Source organism: Miscanthus floridulus, chromosome 8 (assembly GCF_019320115.1).
Source record: "Miscanthus floridulus cultivar M001 chromosome 8, ASM1932011v1, whole genome shotgun sequence".
In the NCBI taxonomy this organism is placed as follows: Eukaryota; Viridiplantae; Streptophyta; class Magnoliopsida; order Poales; family Poaceae; genus Miscanthus; species Miscanthus floridulus.
This window is the reverse complement of record NC_089587.1, coordinates 172,732,978-172,745,901: the sequence shown is the minus strand read 5'-3', so window position 1 is coordinate 172,745,901 and position 12,924 is coordinate 172,732,978. Positions and strand designations below refer to the sequence as shown.

The window sequence follows — 12,924 nt, the reverse complement described above, 5'->3', positions numbered from 1 at the left end:
CATCGTTGTCCTCGTTGCGCTATTCCCTACGTCGTTAGGCTTATCGGATGTATCCAGAGCCTATTGACGCGTGTAGATAGACTTGAGAACGTGGCAATTCTCCATAGTATGGTTTGACTTGGGATGGAGCTGACAAGGCCCTTTCAATGCTTTGGCGTAGTCATCTTCGTAGTTACGACGTCCGCCACCTTTTTTAACGGTATTGACCTCGCCGTCGTCTTCCCTAGCACGCTTGCCCCTGTAATCGTCACGGCGGTTACGCCACTGATTACGTTGGTCATAGTGGTCGTGGGAGTCATTGCGCTGGTTGCAGCGGTCAAAATTGTTGTTCTGACCACGGTTGTTGCGGTAGTCATCGCGGTGTGGGGGGTGGTCGGAGCGTGGAACCCTTGCTGCTTCTTCGATAATTATCTTTTTAGCGTCGTCGGTGTCCGCATATTTCTTAGCAGTGGCCAGGAGCGCTGTGACCGATTCAGGTCTCTTGCGGAGGAGCTTGTCCCTTAGGGCGTCGTGGAAGCGGAGGCCAGTGATGAAAGCCTCGATTGCCTCGTTGTCGGAGATTGATGGGACCTTGATGCGCATCTCTGAGAAACGTCGGACGTACTCGCGCAGTGGCTCATCTTTTCAATCTTGAATCTGTTGTAGATAATATTTGTTGCCGGGTTGTTCGCAAGTAGCAATGAAGTTGTCGATGAAGGCTTGCTTGAGCTCTTGCCAAGAATCAAAGTAGTTCGCCGGCAAGCTGACCAGCCATTGGTGACCTGCATGGCCAACAGCGACTGGGAAGTAGTTAGACATGACGTGCTCGTCAGCCATGGCTGATCTGCACGCAGTTTCGTAGAGCATGACCCATAATTCAGGGTTTTCCTTGCCGTCGTATTTCTAAAGTTTCTCGAGCTTGAAGTTTTTGGGCCATATGACTTGGCAAAGGTGCGGAGTAAACTATTTTAGACCCGGTGGGCCATGGGTAGTGTCATATTCCATACGGCGATAACTTTCGTGGGATGCTCGATCGTTGGCTCTCTGGTTGATGCGATCGCATAGATCGCGTTCCCCGAGGTAGCGACGGAGATCGTTATTGCCATCACGGCGATCCCGGTTGCCATCCTAATTAACCCTGCGACCATGGCGATTATCGCGGTTATCTCGGCGGTTGTCCTCCCGACGGCGATTGTCGTCCCGACCACCATCATGACCACCGTTTCCGCCTTAACGGTTGTCTGATGGGTCGTTGTTGCACGAGCCACGTTGGTTGAGTGGCTGTGAGCGACTTGAGTATTGGCGGCTGTGGCTTGATTCGACTGAAACGGATGGAGCCTGGGCTTGATTCACCATCTTTGCGGTCTGAGCCATAGCTGCTGTCAGATAAGCTTGTATATCATCGCGAACTGCCTGGCTTTCGGGGGTGTTGGGTAGCCGTTGCATTATCGCCATGGCGATGACTATGTTGGCGCTTGGAGTCCTGAAGACCTATTTGTCCCCCACCCTGTCGAAAGCATTGTTGAGGTCGCGTGGCTGGACCCTTATGCGTCGTGCCTCTTCTTCTGCTTCAGCTTTGATTTGCCGGCGATTAAATCGGTCAATATTGCGTGCCTCGCGTGCAATCCTCTTTTATTCTGTTTCGTCAACTGCTGGTGGTTCGTCATTGCTGACAACATTGATCAAACCCTCTCGCCTTGGCGGGAAAGACAGGAATTGCGGGAACCCTAGGGCATGGTCAAGGATATCCAGATCGTATTCGACGCCTTCATCGTCGTGATGCTGGAGCTTGGTGTGGATGGAGGCATTAGATGCAATGCCAGACGAGGAGCTAGAGTCACCCTCTTGGACCGTGTGGATGGATCCTTCTTGATAATCCTCAATCCGGATCATGTTGACGAAGTTGCTTGGCCTCGGCTGAGGCTGATGTACAAAACATAGATCTGAGCAGCGTTGTATGTTATACGCGTAGTTGGAGGCAGCGTTTCGCAGGCCGTAGGGCTAGGCCTGGTAGTTATCCATCGAGGCTTCGTACTCGAAGAGCCGGAGACCCATCGCGGAGGCTGGCCGGCGACGAGCGGAGCGCCCTTCAGGAGTAGATATGACCACGAGATCTATACCAAGTCATGCAGGACGACTGGCCCAAGCTGGTCGGGTAGATCTGTTGTGGGGAGCGGTTACCTACTCATTAGGTTGACTTTGAATTGTACTTACCAGAGCTAGGGTTTTAGCAAGTTTGGTGCTGACCCGATCGATGGAGTCGAGCAGATCGGTGTTGTCGATCTGCTTCCCTTTATAGCGGGGAAGCGGACGATGGGTTGTCGGCATGGCTGAAGATGATGCAGGCGTGGTCGGAGCCAGATGTATCGTGGTCGGAATCAGATCCATTGTGGTCGGAGCTGTATCCACCGTGGTCGGAGCCGTGTCCACCGTGGTCGGAGCTGTATCCACTATGGTCGGAGCCGTAGCCGATGTAGGTGGAGCAGTGGTCGACGCAGATTGAATCTGCGCTTCCTCCATGGTCATGGCGATGAAGTCGTCGGAGCCGACGGTCTAGGTGATCTGGCCGACGGTGAACGTGAGGCCGTTTGGTGTAGCCACAGAGCCGGAGATGATGACCATCTTATTTGCTTGGAGAGCAGTACGCACACCCCCTACCTGGTGCGCCACTGTCGACGAAATATGGTCGGCAGTCTACCTAGGGGTATGCCCAAGGTAGTAGATTGTCGGCAGACAAATGTGCAAGCCACAAATAAGACGGTGACGTAAGACAGACACGAGGTTTTATCTAGGTTCGGCCACCAAAAAGGCGTAATACCTACGTCATGCGTCTTGATTGTATTGCTGTATGTCAATGAGAGATGTTTTTTAGAGGGGTCCCCTGCCCGCCTTATATAGTTCGGGGGCAGGGTTACAGATCTAGAAACTAATCCTAGTCAGTTACAATTGCCATAGGTGACCGGATAAGGATTCCTATTCTAACCGACCAAGATATTGCTTGATCGCCAAATCTGTCTTGACTCCTTGCGCGGGACTCCGAACAGGTTGGCCGGGCCGCGCGTCGTCTTTTGGTGGACCGGACCCACTGATCCGGGCCGGCCCAATCTTAGCCGTAAGGGTATAGGGGTCAATACCCCCACAGGGTGCGACACAGGGAGGGGCGTGCTTGGGCGGGAGGGGCGCGCGCGGCTCGGGCAGAGGCGTGGCGTGTGCATGTGCGGGGGGCGCTGCTCGGGTAGAGGCGCGTCGCGTCCGATGGAACGGAAGCCACGGTGAGAAAAGGGGTTGGAGGATGAGCGGGGTGGGTTTTTTGAGAGAGATGGGAGCTGGTCCTATGCATGTCAAGCCGCGTCCGCCCGTGGAGAATCATTATCGAATTATCAATTGTTCTTAGCTTAATTTGGGCTTTCAGCTCCCATGGCCTATGTATCTATATGAATTGTTTAATCAGCTGATACAGTACATTGTATCTTTAGTTCTAATTTTGCCTTTTATTCTTTAGCTCTATGTTACCTATTACTTCAATGAAATTAAAGATGAGTACCTGTTTATTTTATGGTATTTGGGTTAATCCAACAATACTAATGATTGCTTCGATTAATGGATTGGAAACTTTGTTGGATTATAAGTGAAAACAATTTATTGGAATTTGAAAATTTTAAATGTAAAGATGTTTTATTTTGTGTCATAATCTAATATACTATTCGGATAATCAGGTTTCACTTAATAATGGTCTTCAGGCTTTCGTGTGTCATTGGACAAAGTTGTTAAAGTTCAATAATTTGTATCCGAAATATAATCTTCTTCTGTTTGCATTATCATTTGTCTTCATATAAACTTATCTATTGTGCTAAAAAAATTAAGATCCATAACAAAGTTCGAGTCGGACTTGAGGGATGTCAAATAAACCTTTTCCTTCAGAAAACCCACCGTAGGCCCAGCTACAGCCCATTGAGCCCATGCCCATCACGCGACTACAGTCCCGCAGATTGGGACTTGGGAGAACCGGAGTAGGGGTTTTATGCCTCCTCACCCCGCTCCGAATCAGCTCGAGGCAGCAGCTGCCCCGCAAAAACCCTAGCTTTACCTCCGCCCCGAGTCTCCCACCAAGCGGCTCCAAGATGAAGCTCGTCAGGTAAGCCATCATCCCCTTTTCCCCCTCTTTTTCCTCGATTCGGTTCACTCTGCTGATTCGTTTGGTGCAATTTTCGCCCGAATTGGTGCGGACTTGGGCCGGGGATTGCGCTTTTACAGGTTCTTGATGAAGCTGAACAACGAAACGGTGACCATCGAGCTCAAGAACGGCACCGTCGTACACGGAACCATTACCGGTATGACGTCCTGCGAGCTTTACCACTGTGGGAACTAGAGGGGCGGGGCACCTTTAGGTGTGCCGGCTTAGAAAGTAGCTTAATACTGTGTTTGTGGCTATAACCGTGGAACATGTGACTAACAGAGCCGATATATGATCTTGTACTGTCATCCAGTTTCCGCTTGGTCCAATTACAGTGGATTTTATTCATCTCTAGTATGCCCATATATTCGAGTTATTCCTTCCATATAACATGTGACTTGCAGCATCATGTTTCCATTTTGTGTAATTCACTTTAATTTTTGCATTGCTACCAGTATTGGCGGTTAGAAATCTGATTTGAAGTGTTGGTCATTTTTATAGTTTCTAATGGTGGTTTCAATGGGTAATGTTGCTCCTGCATACAAAAATTATTCTTAAAGTGGGTAAAATTTTTAGGCGATTTCAGTCGTCAAATGTGGAAATGAAAGATTTCCAGATGCAACCAAAGCCAAATTTGAGTATAGTTTTCCATGTTCCTTCTAAGTTAGGTGCTTGTGAAAATGGATGGTGAACCAAACATTTATTTGTGCTTCACACACAGACCATGTTTACTTTTCTTGTAGGCGTCCCCCCCCCCCCCCCCCCTGAAATCTTCATGTTTACTGACTTAGTTAGTCTATACTAGTGTGAAATCTTCATGTTTAGTTTGTCTATACTAGTGCACTTTTGAACTTTGGATAGTATTTTTTTCATGTACTCATCATATGTTAGAATTTTCAAGAAATTCAATGCCTGCACTAGATACTATGGTATTTGATAAAGGATATGTGCATTGTCCTTTATGTATTGGATTAATCCTACTTAGCATTAATAGTCACAATGTAATGTTTCTTTCATAGGTTGTCCGATTGATTATGATTTACATGTACAGACAGCTAGGTTCAGGTAGTTAAGTATTTTTCATGGTGTTTAGAACTTACCGTATGACACTGTAATTAACACCTAAGAGTAGAGAAGATTTATGTCATTTGTTTGTGATTTAAAAATTGTTCTTCTAATTTCACTCCTTACAAGAACTCCACAAATCTTAGATTTTGCTTCATTGGTAGCATCAGTTACTCCATACCAGTATAACTAAACATGGCAATCCCTACCAACATTAAAAAATCTGAAGCAGGGAGAAGTTTGAAGTTTGATCTTGAGCTATTGTTGAATGTGTATTACAGAATGTGTAGGGAATACTACTATGGCATTTAATTAGGTTAGTAAGCTGCCCAAGTACATATAGGCATAGGATATTTCAATGGTAGTTTATTTAGAAATTTGAATGTTGAAGTGACATGATTTTGCCAGCAAACAACAATGGCTAGTCTTTTAATCTTTTACTTACTAGCCTTTCATTTGTCGCCTATATCATTGCATATCTGTCAGCAGCTTTCGCATGATTTTTATTATGATCAGTTTTTAACATCCCATTAAAATTCTCTTCCATTCCCTCAAACTTTGCAGTAATCCTAGAAATAAGATTATTCAGTACTGTATTCTGAATTTATGATCACTTTGTAGGTGTTGACATCAGCATGAATACTCATCTGAAGACTGTAAAGCTGACGCTAAAAGGGAAAAATCCTGTTACCCTTGATCACCTTAGTGTGAGGGGAAACAACATCCGCTATTATATCCTTCCTGACAGCCTAAATCTGGAGACTTTGCTGGTTGAGGAAACACCAAGGGTCAAGCCTAAGAAGCCTACTTCTGGTCAGAGTTCCTTTTCTTATTCTCCCATTTCAACCTTTGAGCTACCTGCTAGAACTGTCATCTCATCCATCTTCATCCAAAACCAGGGAAGCCCTTGGGACGTGGGCGTGGCCGTGGTCGTGGGCGCGGTCGGGGTCGGGGACGCTGAGCATGCTAACTGCTTTTGGAAATTGCACTGCGTGCATCTGCAGTGTAATCTACATTCCTATCAGTTGTACGGAGCTTGGAAATTGCACTGCAGGCATCTGCAGTGTAATCTACATTCCTATCAGTTGTACGGAGTATGCCTTTGATTACGGCAACCATATTAGTGTCAGTTGTTTTTGCTGTGGATTCATGTTGATGAGGTTACAATGTGATCATATGTTCTTTCCCTAGAACTCCTATGGATGACCACTAAATACTATCTTTATTAAGCATGTCAATGATGGTGAACAGAAAAGGTTGCACTATTCTCTAATCGCAGATGTTCTATGCCTTACATTCCCAATGTATTTGACGTTATCAGAGCCGAGATCATTCTCTAGTCAGCCATACCTGTGGCAATTCTGAAGGAAATGCAAATGTCATGATCTTTGTTTTCTTTAAAGATTCTCGTGAGAATCCAGTGATGCAATCAGGGAGATTGCCCAGTCGCCATAAGCAACACCTGACTTTTTTTTGTTGTTGAAAAAAGACCTGAAAAGAGTGCCTTATATCTGATATTGATCAAGGAAAACAATAGACTTTTCCACAGCGATAGGCAGCAGAGTAACAACACTGGCCACACAAGCATATTCACATTTTTAACAAATGAAAATACTGTAATAAAGCCGATCGCAGTTTGGCTACAGAAGACAGCCCATGGGGCAGTAATAATCGTGAATGATTGCCTTTACGGAATCCAGTACTGCAATCAGGGAGAGATTGTCCAGCAAGATCTATGCCTCGGGTTGTAGCTATAAGCACCACCAAATTTCATCGTAGCGATAGGGTTGCAGGGAAAGAACATGACTTGCCAGAGAAGCATATATAAATTTTGAACAAATGAATACCATAAAACTGATTTCAATTTGGATACAGAAGACACATAGGGTAGTAATCGTGAATGATTGGCTTTACAGAAAGATTGCACAAGTAGAAACGACAGCTAACACTGAAGATGGTTTGTTCATGGATTGAAACGTGATGGCTGAAAGAACAAATCATCCAGGGCCAGCTATAGGCAAACATCAAGATACTGCAGGGAGAACCTTGTGCAATTGTATGACTTGCTGCCACCACTCAACTGCAGCAGCCACCAGCCTGAGAGGACGAGCCAGCACCACCTCCAGATGAGTTGGGAACAACGTAGCCAACTTTGATCCCGTTGGACTGTAACATTTAGGGAAAACATTATATATAATGCAAAACATATAAAAGATTATGATGCTCATCAACACACACAGAAAAAAGGAATAGTACGGTACCATCCTTCACCTGGATACTTCATGCAAAAGACATGTACCTCTTTCACATTGAAGAAAGAATTTCTCCACCCCAAAACCGTAAAAGAATATCAAATGTTGGTTTCATGTATACTTATAGTATTTTACAATCTATATCATATCAATACCGTCATCGAAAAAAAAACCTTAAAAGGACATCTATCATTACACATTCACACTCATATAAAAAAAATAATGTAAGACTACTCTTTCAATCATTAGCTTTGATTCGGATTAGAGATTCCATAACCATACTTCCTACTGTTAAGTAGTAAGTAGAAAAGGTTTGAACTGGAAGAGTTGTAATGTTTCCCCCCTTTTTCTGCACCAAAAAATCTTCCCGAAGCTGAGGTTTTGGGAATCCTAAACAAAATACTACGAAGTACTCCCTCTGTTCCAAATTATAAGTCGCTTTGAGTTTTTTTATACATCCATCATATCAAATTCTATTGTATCAAAAAAGTCAAAATGACTTATAATTTGGAATGGAGGGAGTACATAACATCATATGGTTCATATGGTAGTTCAATTGGTCTTGAATGTACAAGTAAGCAAATGCATCAGATAGGCCTCAAACATTTTTAATTATATCTAGAAAGACGAAAGGATTTGGGGGTAGTGAAAAAGTGCAAGAGTGAGTTTTTTTTTAAAAGTTTTGTGCAAAAATGTGACTCGAATGACAGTTCTATTCTTTTGTTGATTTTTACGATTCCTAGTGGCAAGTTTGCAATAATCATGCGAAACCGGTGGCAAGTTTAAGACCAATCCCGCATTAAAGAATTATTACTGTAAAGTGTAAGCGGTTTTTTTTTAGTTTTGTGCAAAAAATGTGACTCGAATGACAGTTTTATTTCTTTTGTTGATTTTTACAATTTCTAGTGGCAAGTTTGCAATAATCATGCAAACCGGTGGCAAGTTTAAGACCAATCCCGCATTAATGAATTATTACTGTGGTATAAACTTGCGATCTCAGTAATTACCAATGCTTAGCACAACCTTGAACAAACACTTGAAAAAGGAAAGGAAGTTACTAAAGCCTAACCTCATTTGATACATCAAATATGCCATCTTGGATTTTCTTGTATATTGTACCAGCGGTCTTAATGAATGCCTACATCAGAAAAAGATGTTAAAATGGTTAGAAAACACACTAGTGGGCAATAGCAGTAAACATGTAGTAGGGTAAAAATTTCACCTCCTCAACATTTTGTGCAGTTTTGGCAGATGCCTCCATAAAGACCAGACCATGCTCCTTGGCAAACTGTTCGCCTTCCTCATAGCTGACAGCACGTCTATGAGAAAGATCACATTTGTTTCCAATCAGCATCACTGTCATGTTAGCATTTGCATGCTGCCTGGCATCTTCTAGCCAACTTGCGAGATGATTGAAGGTCTCCCTCCTGAAGTCCGGTAGCAAAAGAACTATCAGTGATTGTAAATGCCGAAATAAGATATATATAACCAAAAAACCATATAAGTAGTGAGTACCTAGTGATATCATAAACCAAAAGGGCACCAGCAGCACCTCTGTAGTATGACCTAGTAATAGATCTGAATGATTCTTGGCCCGCCTGAAATTCAAGTCATAATCAAATGAGAATATAGAGCTTTATGACTTCAGACTCAACAAAATAGTAATGAATGTGTTGCAGTTGTAGTTAATAAAACCATACTCCTAAGCAAATAAACAAAAGGCAACATGAACATACCACATGATGAAGAAACCAAACAATTATAAAGATAAACAGATTCTGAAACTCGAAGTTAGGTGGGAAATGGCAATAAAAAAGGCTTTACATGTTACAATACCCTGGTTACAAGTTTTAAATAAATTCTTGAAAAAATGTAGCCAGACCATGGGAGCAATTACCAAAGGTTTGCAATAGAAGTGTTGCAATTACATATAGTTGAGAAAAATACAGGTGCAATTGTCTAAGAGGAGATATTTCTTACATCACTATATAACTTTACTATGTTTATTGATAAGTACGAATAACATCAGGCAAGACTACGCTTCTTTTGGTACTGCCAGTAGTATTCCATACGGAAACAAGGACTAATAACATATAATCAAAACATACTTGTTAGCTTGTTGGGGTCCGGTGGTATTTCACTACCTCGACAGACAGTGGCGAAGCATGGCCCATGAATTAGGGCTAAATTGCTTACTTCAGCATCAAATCATGGTGAGATGTTAAATAGACATGTAGTTTAGACTTCTAGGGATTTATGGGTCACTGAATTTCTGTCAAGCAAGGGGGGGCTGAGGCCCAGTTTGGCCTCCACTACCCTCCGCCCCTGTCGACAGATGCTGATTGATTTGATAGTGGTAGCCTAAGTTTGGGACGTTTTTGTAAACCAGCAGTATGTCCGAAACATGCATACAACCTTATTCGCTTTCTATAAAAGCAGGGTATCCTACTTCAAAAGGGAAAATTGACAAAAGTCTGCAAAAGGATACACAATTTTGCACAGAGCGGCTGGATGTTGCAGAACTGCAGAGTCCATGTGATTCCAAAATTGCAACATTATCAAGTCAGTACAGCAAACACCAAGAGGAACATAAGTACCATCGGCAATTAAGGATCCCAATGTCCAACTCAACTGCCTTGTTTATGAATTATTTTGAAATTCCTACAACCACCGTTGCTTAAAACTGCTAACCTCGCACACAGCCTAAACGACACCACGAAGAGGACAGGAAAAAAAAAGAACGGAAGGGAGGAGCAGGACGGACCGTGTCCCAAATCTGGAGCTTGATGGGCTTATTGTCGATGGTGATCATGCGGGCGCCGAATTCGACGCCGATGGTGAGGTCGTGCACGGGCTGGAAGCGCTTGTCCGTGAACTGCAGCAGCAGGCACGACTTCCCCACGCCTGCAACACAAACAAACAAACAGCCAACCAACCGATCAATCGCCGCTCGAATCTACCGACACCGACGACCACACGTCCACACGACACCCGAGCAGCAGATCCCCAGCCGCGTGGATCCAATCCAATCTCCCCCGCGCGGGGCAGGGCGGCGGGGATCAGGGGAGCAGCGGGTTCAGAAGCGAGAGGGCGACGGACCTGTGTCGCCGATGATGATGTACTTGAAGAGATAGGCGTACGACATCCTCGATCGATAGGATCAGGTCGGTCGGTCCCGGCGGCGGCGGCAGTCCTACGGCGGCGAGTTCCGGAGGATTCGGTTCGATCCTGCGTCGTTGGGGACTTGGGGTGGGGGTTGTCAAGGCCGAACGGGAACGGGGCTAACGAAACGTAACTGACGCGACAGCTAATGGCGACGCGTCCCGTCCCAGCGCTCCCAATCAGGATTCCAACGGAGCGCCTCGCTGGCTGGCCGGTGGGCCGGCGCGCGGCGCGGTTTTGCTACCTAAGGCTGTCTGCAACAGCAAACAACTGCGGAACCCAAACACAAATAAGGTAACAGAGTCCGAAGACATATTTTAGATGTTAGAAGAGACATAACTTAAATTTAAGTATCCTCTCTTCTGGAGACCTATTTATAGAAATGGTGGTCTTTTGGGTCTTGTTGTTTGAGAAGAAAAAAAAAAGTATTGCACCCTTTGACGGTAGCGTTATCCAAAGGACAAATAGGTCTTGTATTTTGGATCGCGGTTGTTAAGACGGTATAAGAAACTGATGTATGCTTGTATGTGATCCCGTCCCATCGCGACGCGGTTATTAGATTGTGATGTGGGTTTTTTTTTTCATTTCTTCATTTCAGGTGCATGAATTTTATGATGATTTCACACAATACTCTTGTATCACCAATTAGTACAAGTAAATTGTTATTTTTATAATTTGTTATTTGCCTTTATGTCATAACATTTTTTTGTCTTTGTCTAGATATAGAAACAATTGTAAATTGTTAATTATCTTTGTCAGGTTTGTGGTTTTGTCTAACGGGTTTTTTATTCTCGGAACTGAAAATTGCAGATTGTGCCTACAGAATTGCAACGAACTAAACCTGCAATTTTAATATGATTATATGGAATAACCATCGCCTGAAAGAATACTAAAACTCAAGCACCTGAGTTTTAGCAATTTTTTTTATATATAATTGCACCAAACAAGTGAATGGATATTCACCGGCACATACTTCTTATAATCTTATATGAACACAATGAAGAATAGCATTTTGAGATTGACGAAAGTTACCATAATCTCGCTACATCGTCTATATTTCAAAAGATGGTCGTTTCTTTCGAGAATAAATATCGCTACTCCATTGCATAATAATCTCTGCAAGACACAACATAAGCATATTCTAACACTAATATAATCAATTCTTAGCATTGTGCTAACTGGGAGCTCTCAAATGTAAGTAAACACGTCCCCTCTAACTTTAGCCACCTTCAATAATATCCACAAGGCCCAATCAATAATATCCACAAGGCCTGGCGTGAGGTATGAACAACTCTAACACATATATCTAGCCGTTGCACTTACTGGCACAAAAATAATATCATTGTGTGTACTAATGTGTCTTCACTAAAGCACATGGGTATAGTCAAGCTAACATTTAGAAATGCTATTGAACCCTCAACAACATCTTTATGCAATCTTCTCAAAAAGTACATGGGCATAAAGTGTCTAAGCAATCTTCTACTATGGAATTGCACCGGTAAGCATCTTCCTCATAACTAGTGTGGGATGATGCCCTTGTCAATGTTCCGGTGAAACATTGGCACACATTGCTTGTGCAATTGAAAATAAGAAAGGGAAATTTTGCCATTAGAAAATCTAATTTGGATGGTAATGGCCTGCAACACCAAAATTTATAAGGTACTGTTACAAAATAACGGTTGTTTGCCATGAGACCACACCCATTAAAATATTAATTTTCAAATCTCAAAGAAAGAAAGTTTAACACCCTAAATTTAATTTTGCAATAACTAAAATTTTTGTTAGAGTTAAATAGAGACAACACCTAATTATTAGAAGGAGGAAAATAACATGTCATAAAATAAATTAAAGACAATATGTTGTGAAGTTGTTGCATTCATGCCCTCATGCATTGTGTTTTATTGGATGTGAAAATGATTTAAAATGCATTTGAATAAAAAGGATTTAAAATCTATTTCAAAAACATGCTCGCAAAAATATCAAAAGTTCCTAATGTTGTTTTGGCCAAATACCAAGCCTGTCCCAAACTCCTCTTTTCCATCCCCCTTCCTTTCTTTTTGGCTAGCCCATCGTCCTAACTCTAATCAAACCTAAGAGTTTTGGTGACTATGTGAGTATAGGAATAAATGAATGAAAAATGGGCCAGATCGGAGGTCAAGTGACCTAACCCTAGGTCGACTGACTCCCCATCTACCCACCAATGCATCCCATGCAAAGCAAACACACTTGGAAGTCATCCTGCACGCTGGTTCAACGTCGATTTAAATCGAGGGATGAGATGAATCCAAAGGA

At 43.2% G+C, this 12,924-nt stretch overlaps 2 protein-coding genes across 2 annotated transcripts; one reads left to right on the top strand and one right to left on the bottom strand.

Annotated features, from left to right (window-relative positions):
* Positions 1-3,962: 3,962 nt before the first annotated feature.
* Positions 3,963-6,473, top strand: LOC136474026 (small nuclear ribonucleoprotein SmD1a). The gene is made up of 4 exons (XM_066471645.1): positions 3,963-4,114; positions 4,234-4,310; positions 5,840-6,031; positions 6,118-6,473. The coding sequence occupies exons 1-4, from the start codon at positions 4,101-4,103 to the stop codon at positions 6,177-6,179; spliced, it is 345 nt and encodes a 114-aa protein (XP_066327742.1). The 5' UTR covers positions 3,963-4,100; the 3' UTR covers positions 6,180-6,473.
* Positions 6,474-7,041: 568 nt separating this feature from the next.
* Positions 7,042-10,801, bottom strand: LOC136474025 (ras-related protein Rab-2-A-like). The gene is made up of 6 exons (XM_066471644.1): positions 10,570-10,801; positions 10,235-10,374; positions 8,986-9,068; positions 8,693-8,897; positions 8,540-8,608; positions 7,042-7,384 (listed from the first exon to the last, which is right to left on the bottom strand). The coding sequence occupies exons 1-6, from the start codon at positions 10,613-10,615 to the stop codon at positions 7,295-7,297; spliced, it is 633 nt and encodes a 210-aa protein (XP_066327741.1). The 5' UTR covers positions 10,616-10,801; the 3' UTR covers positions 7,042-7,294.
* Positions 10,802-12,924: the final 2,123 nt, after the last annotated feature.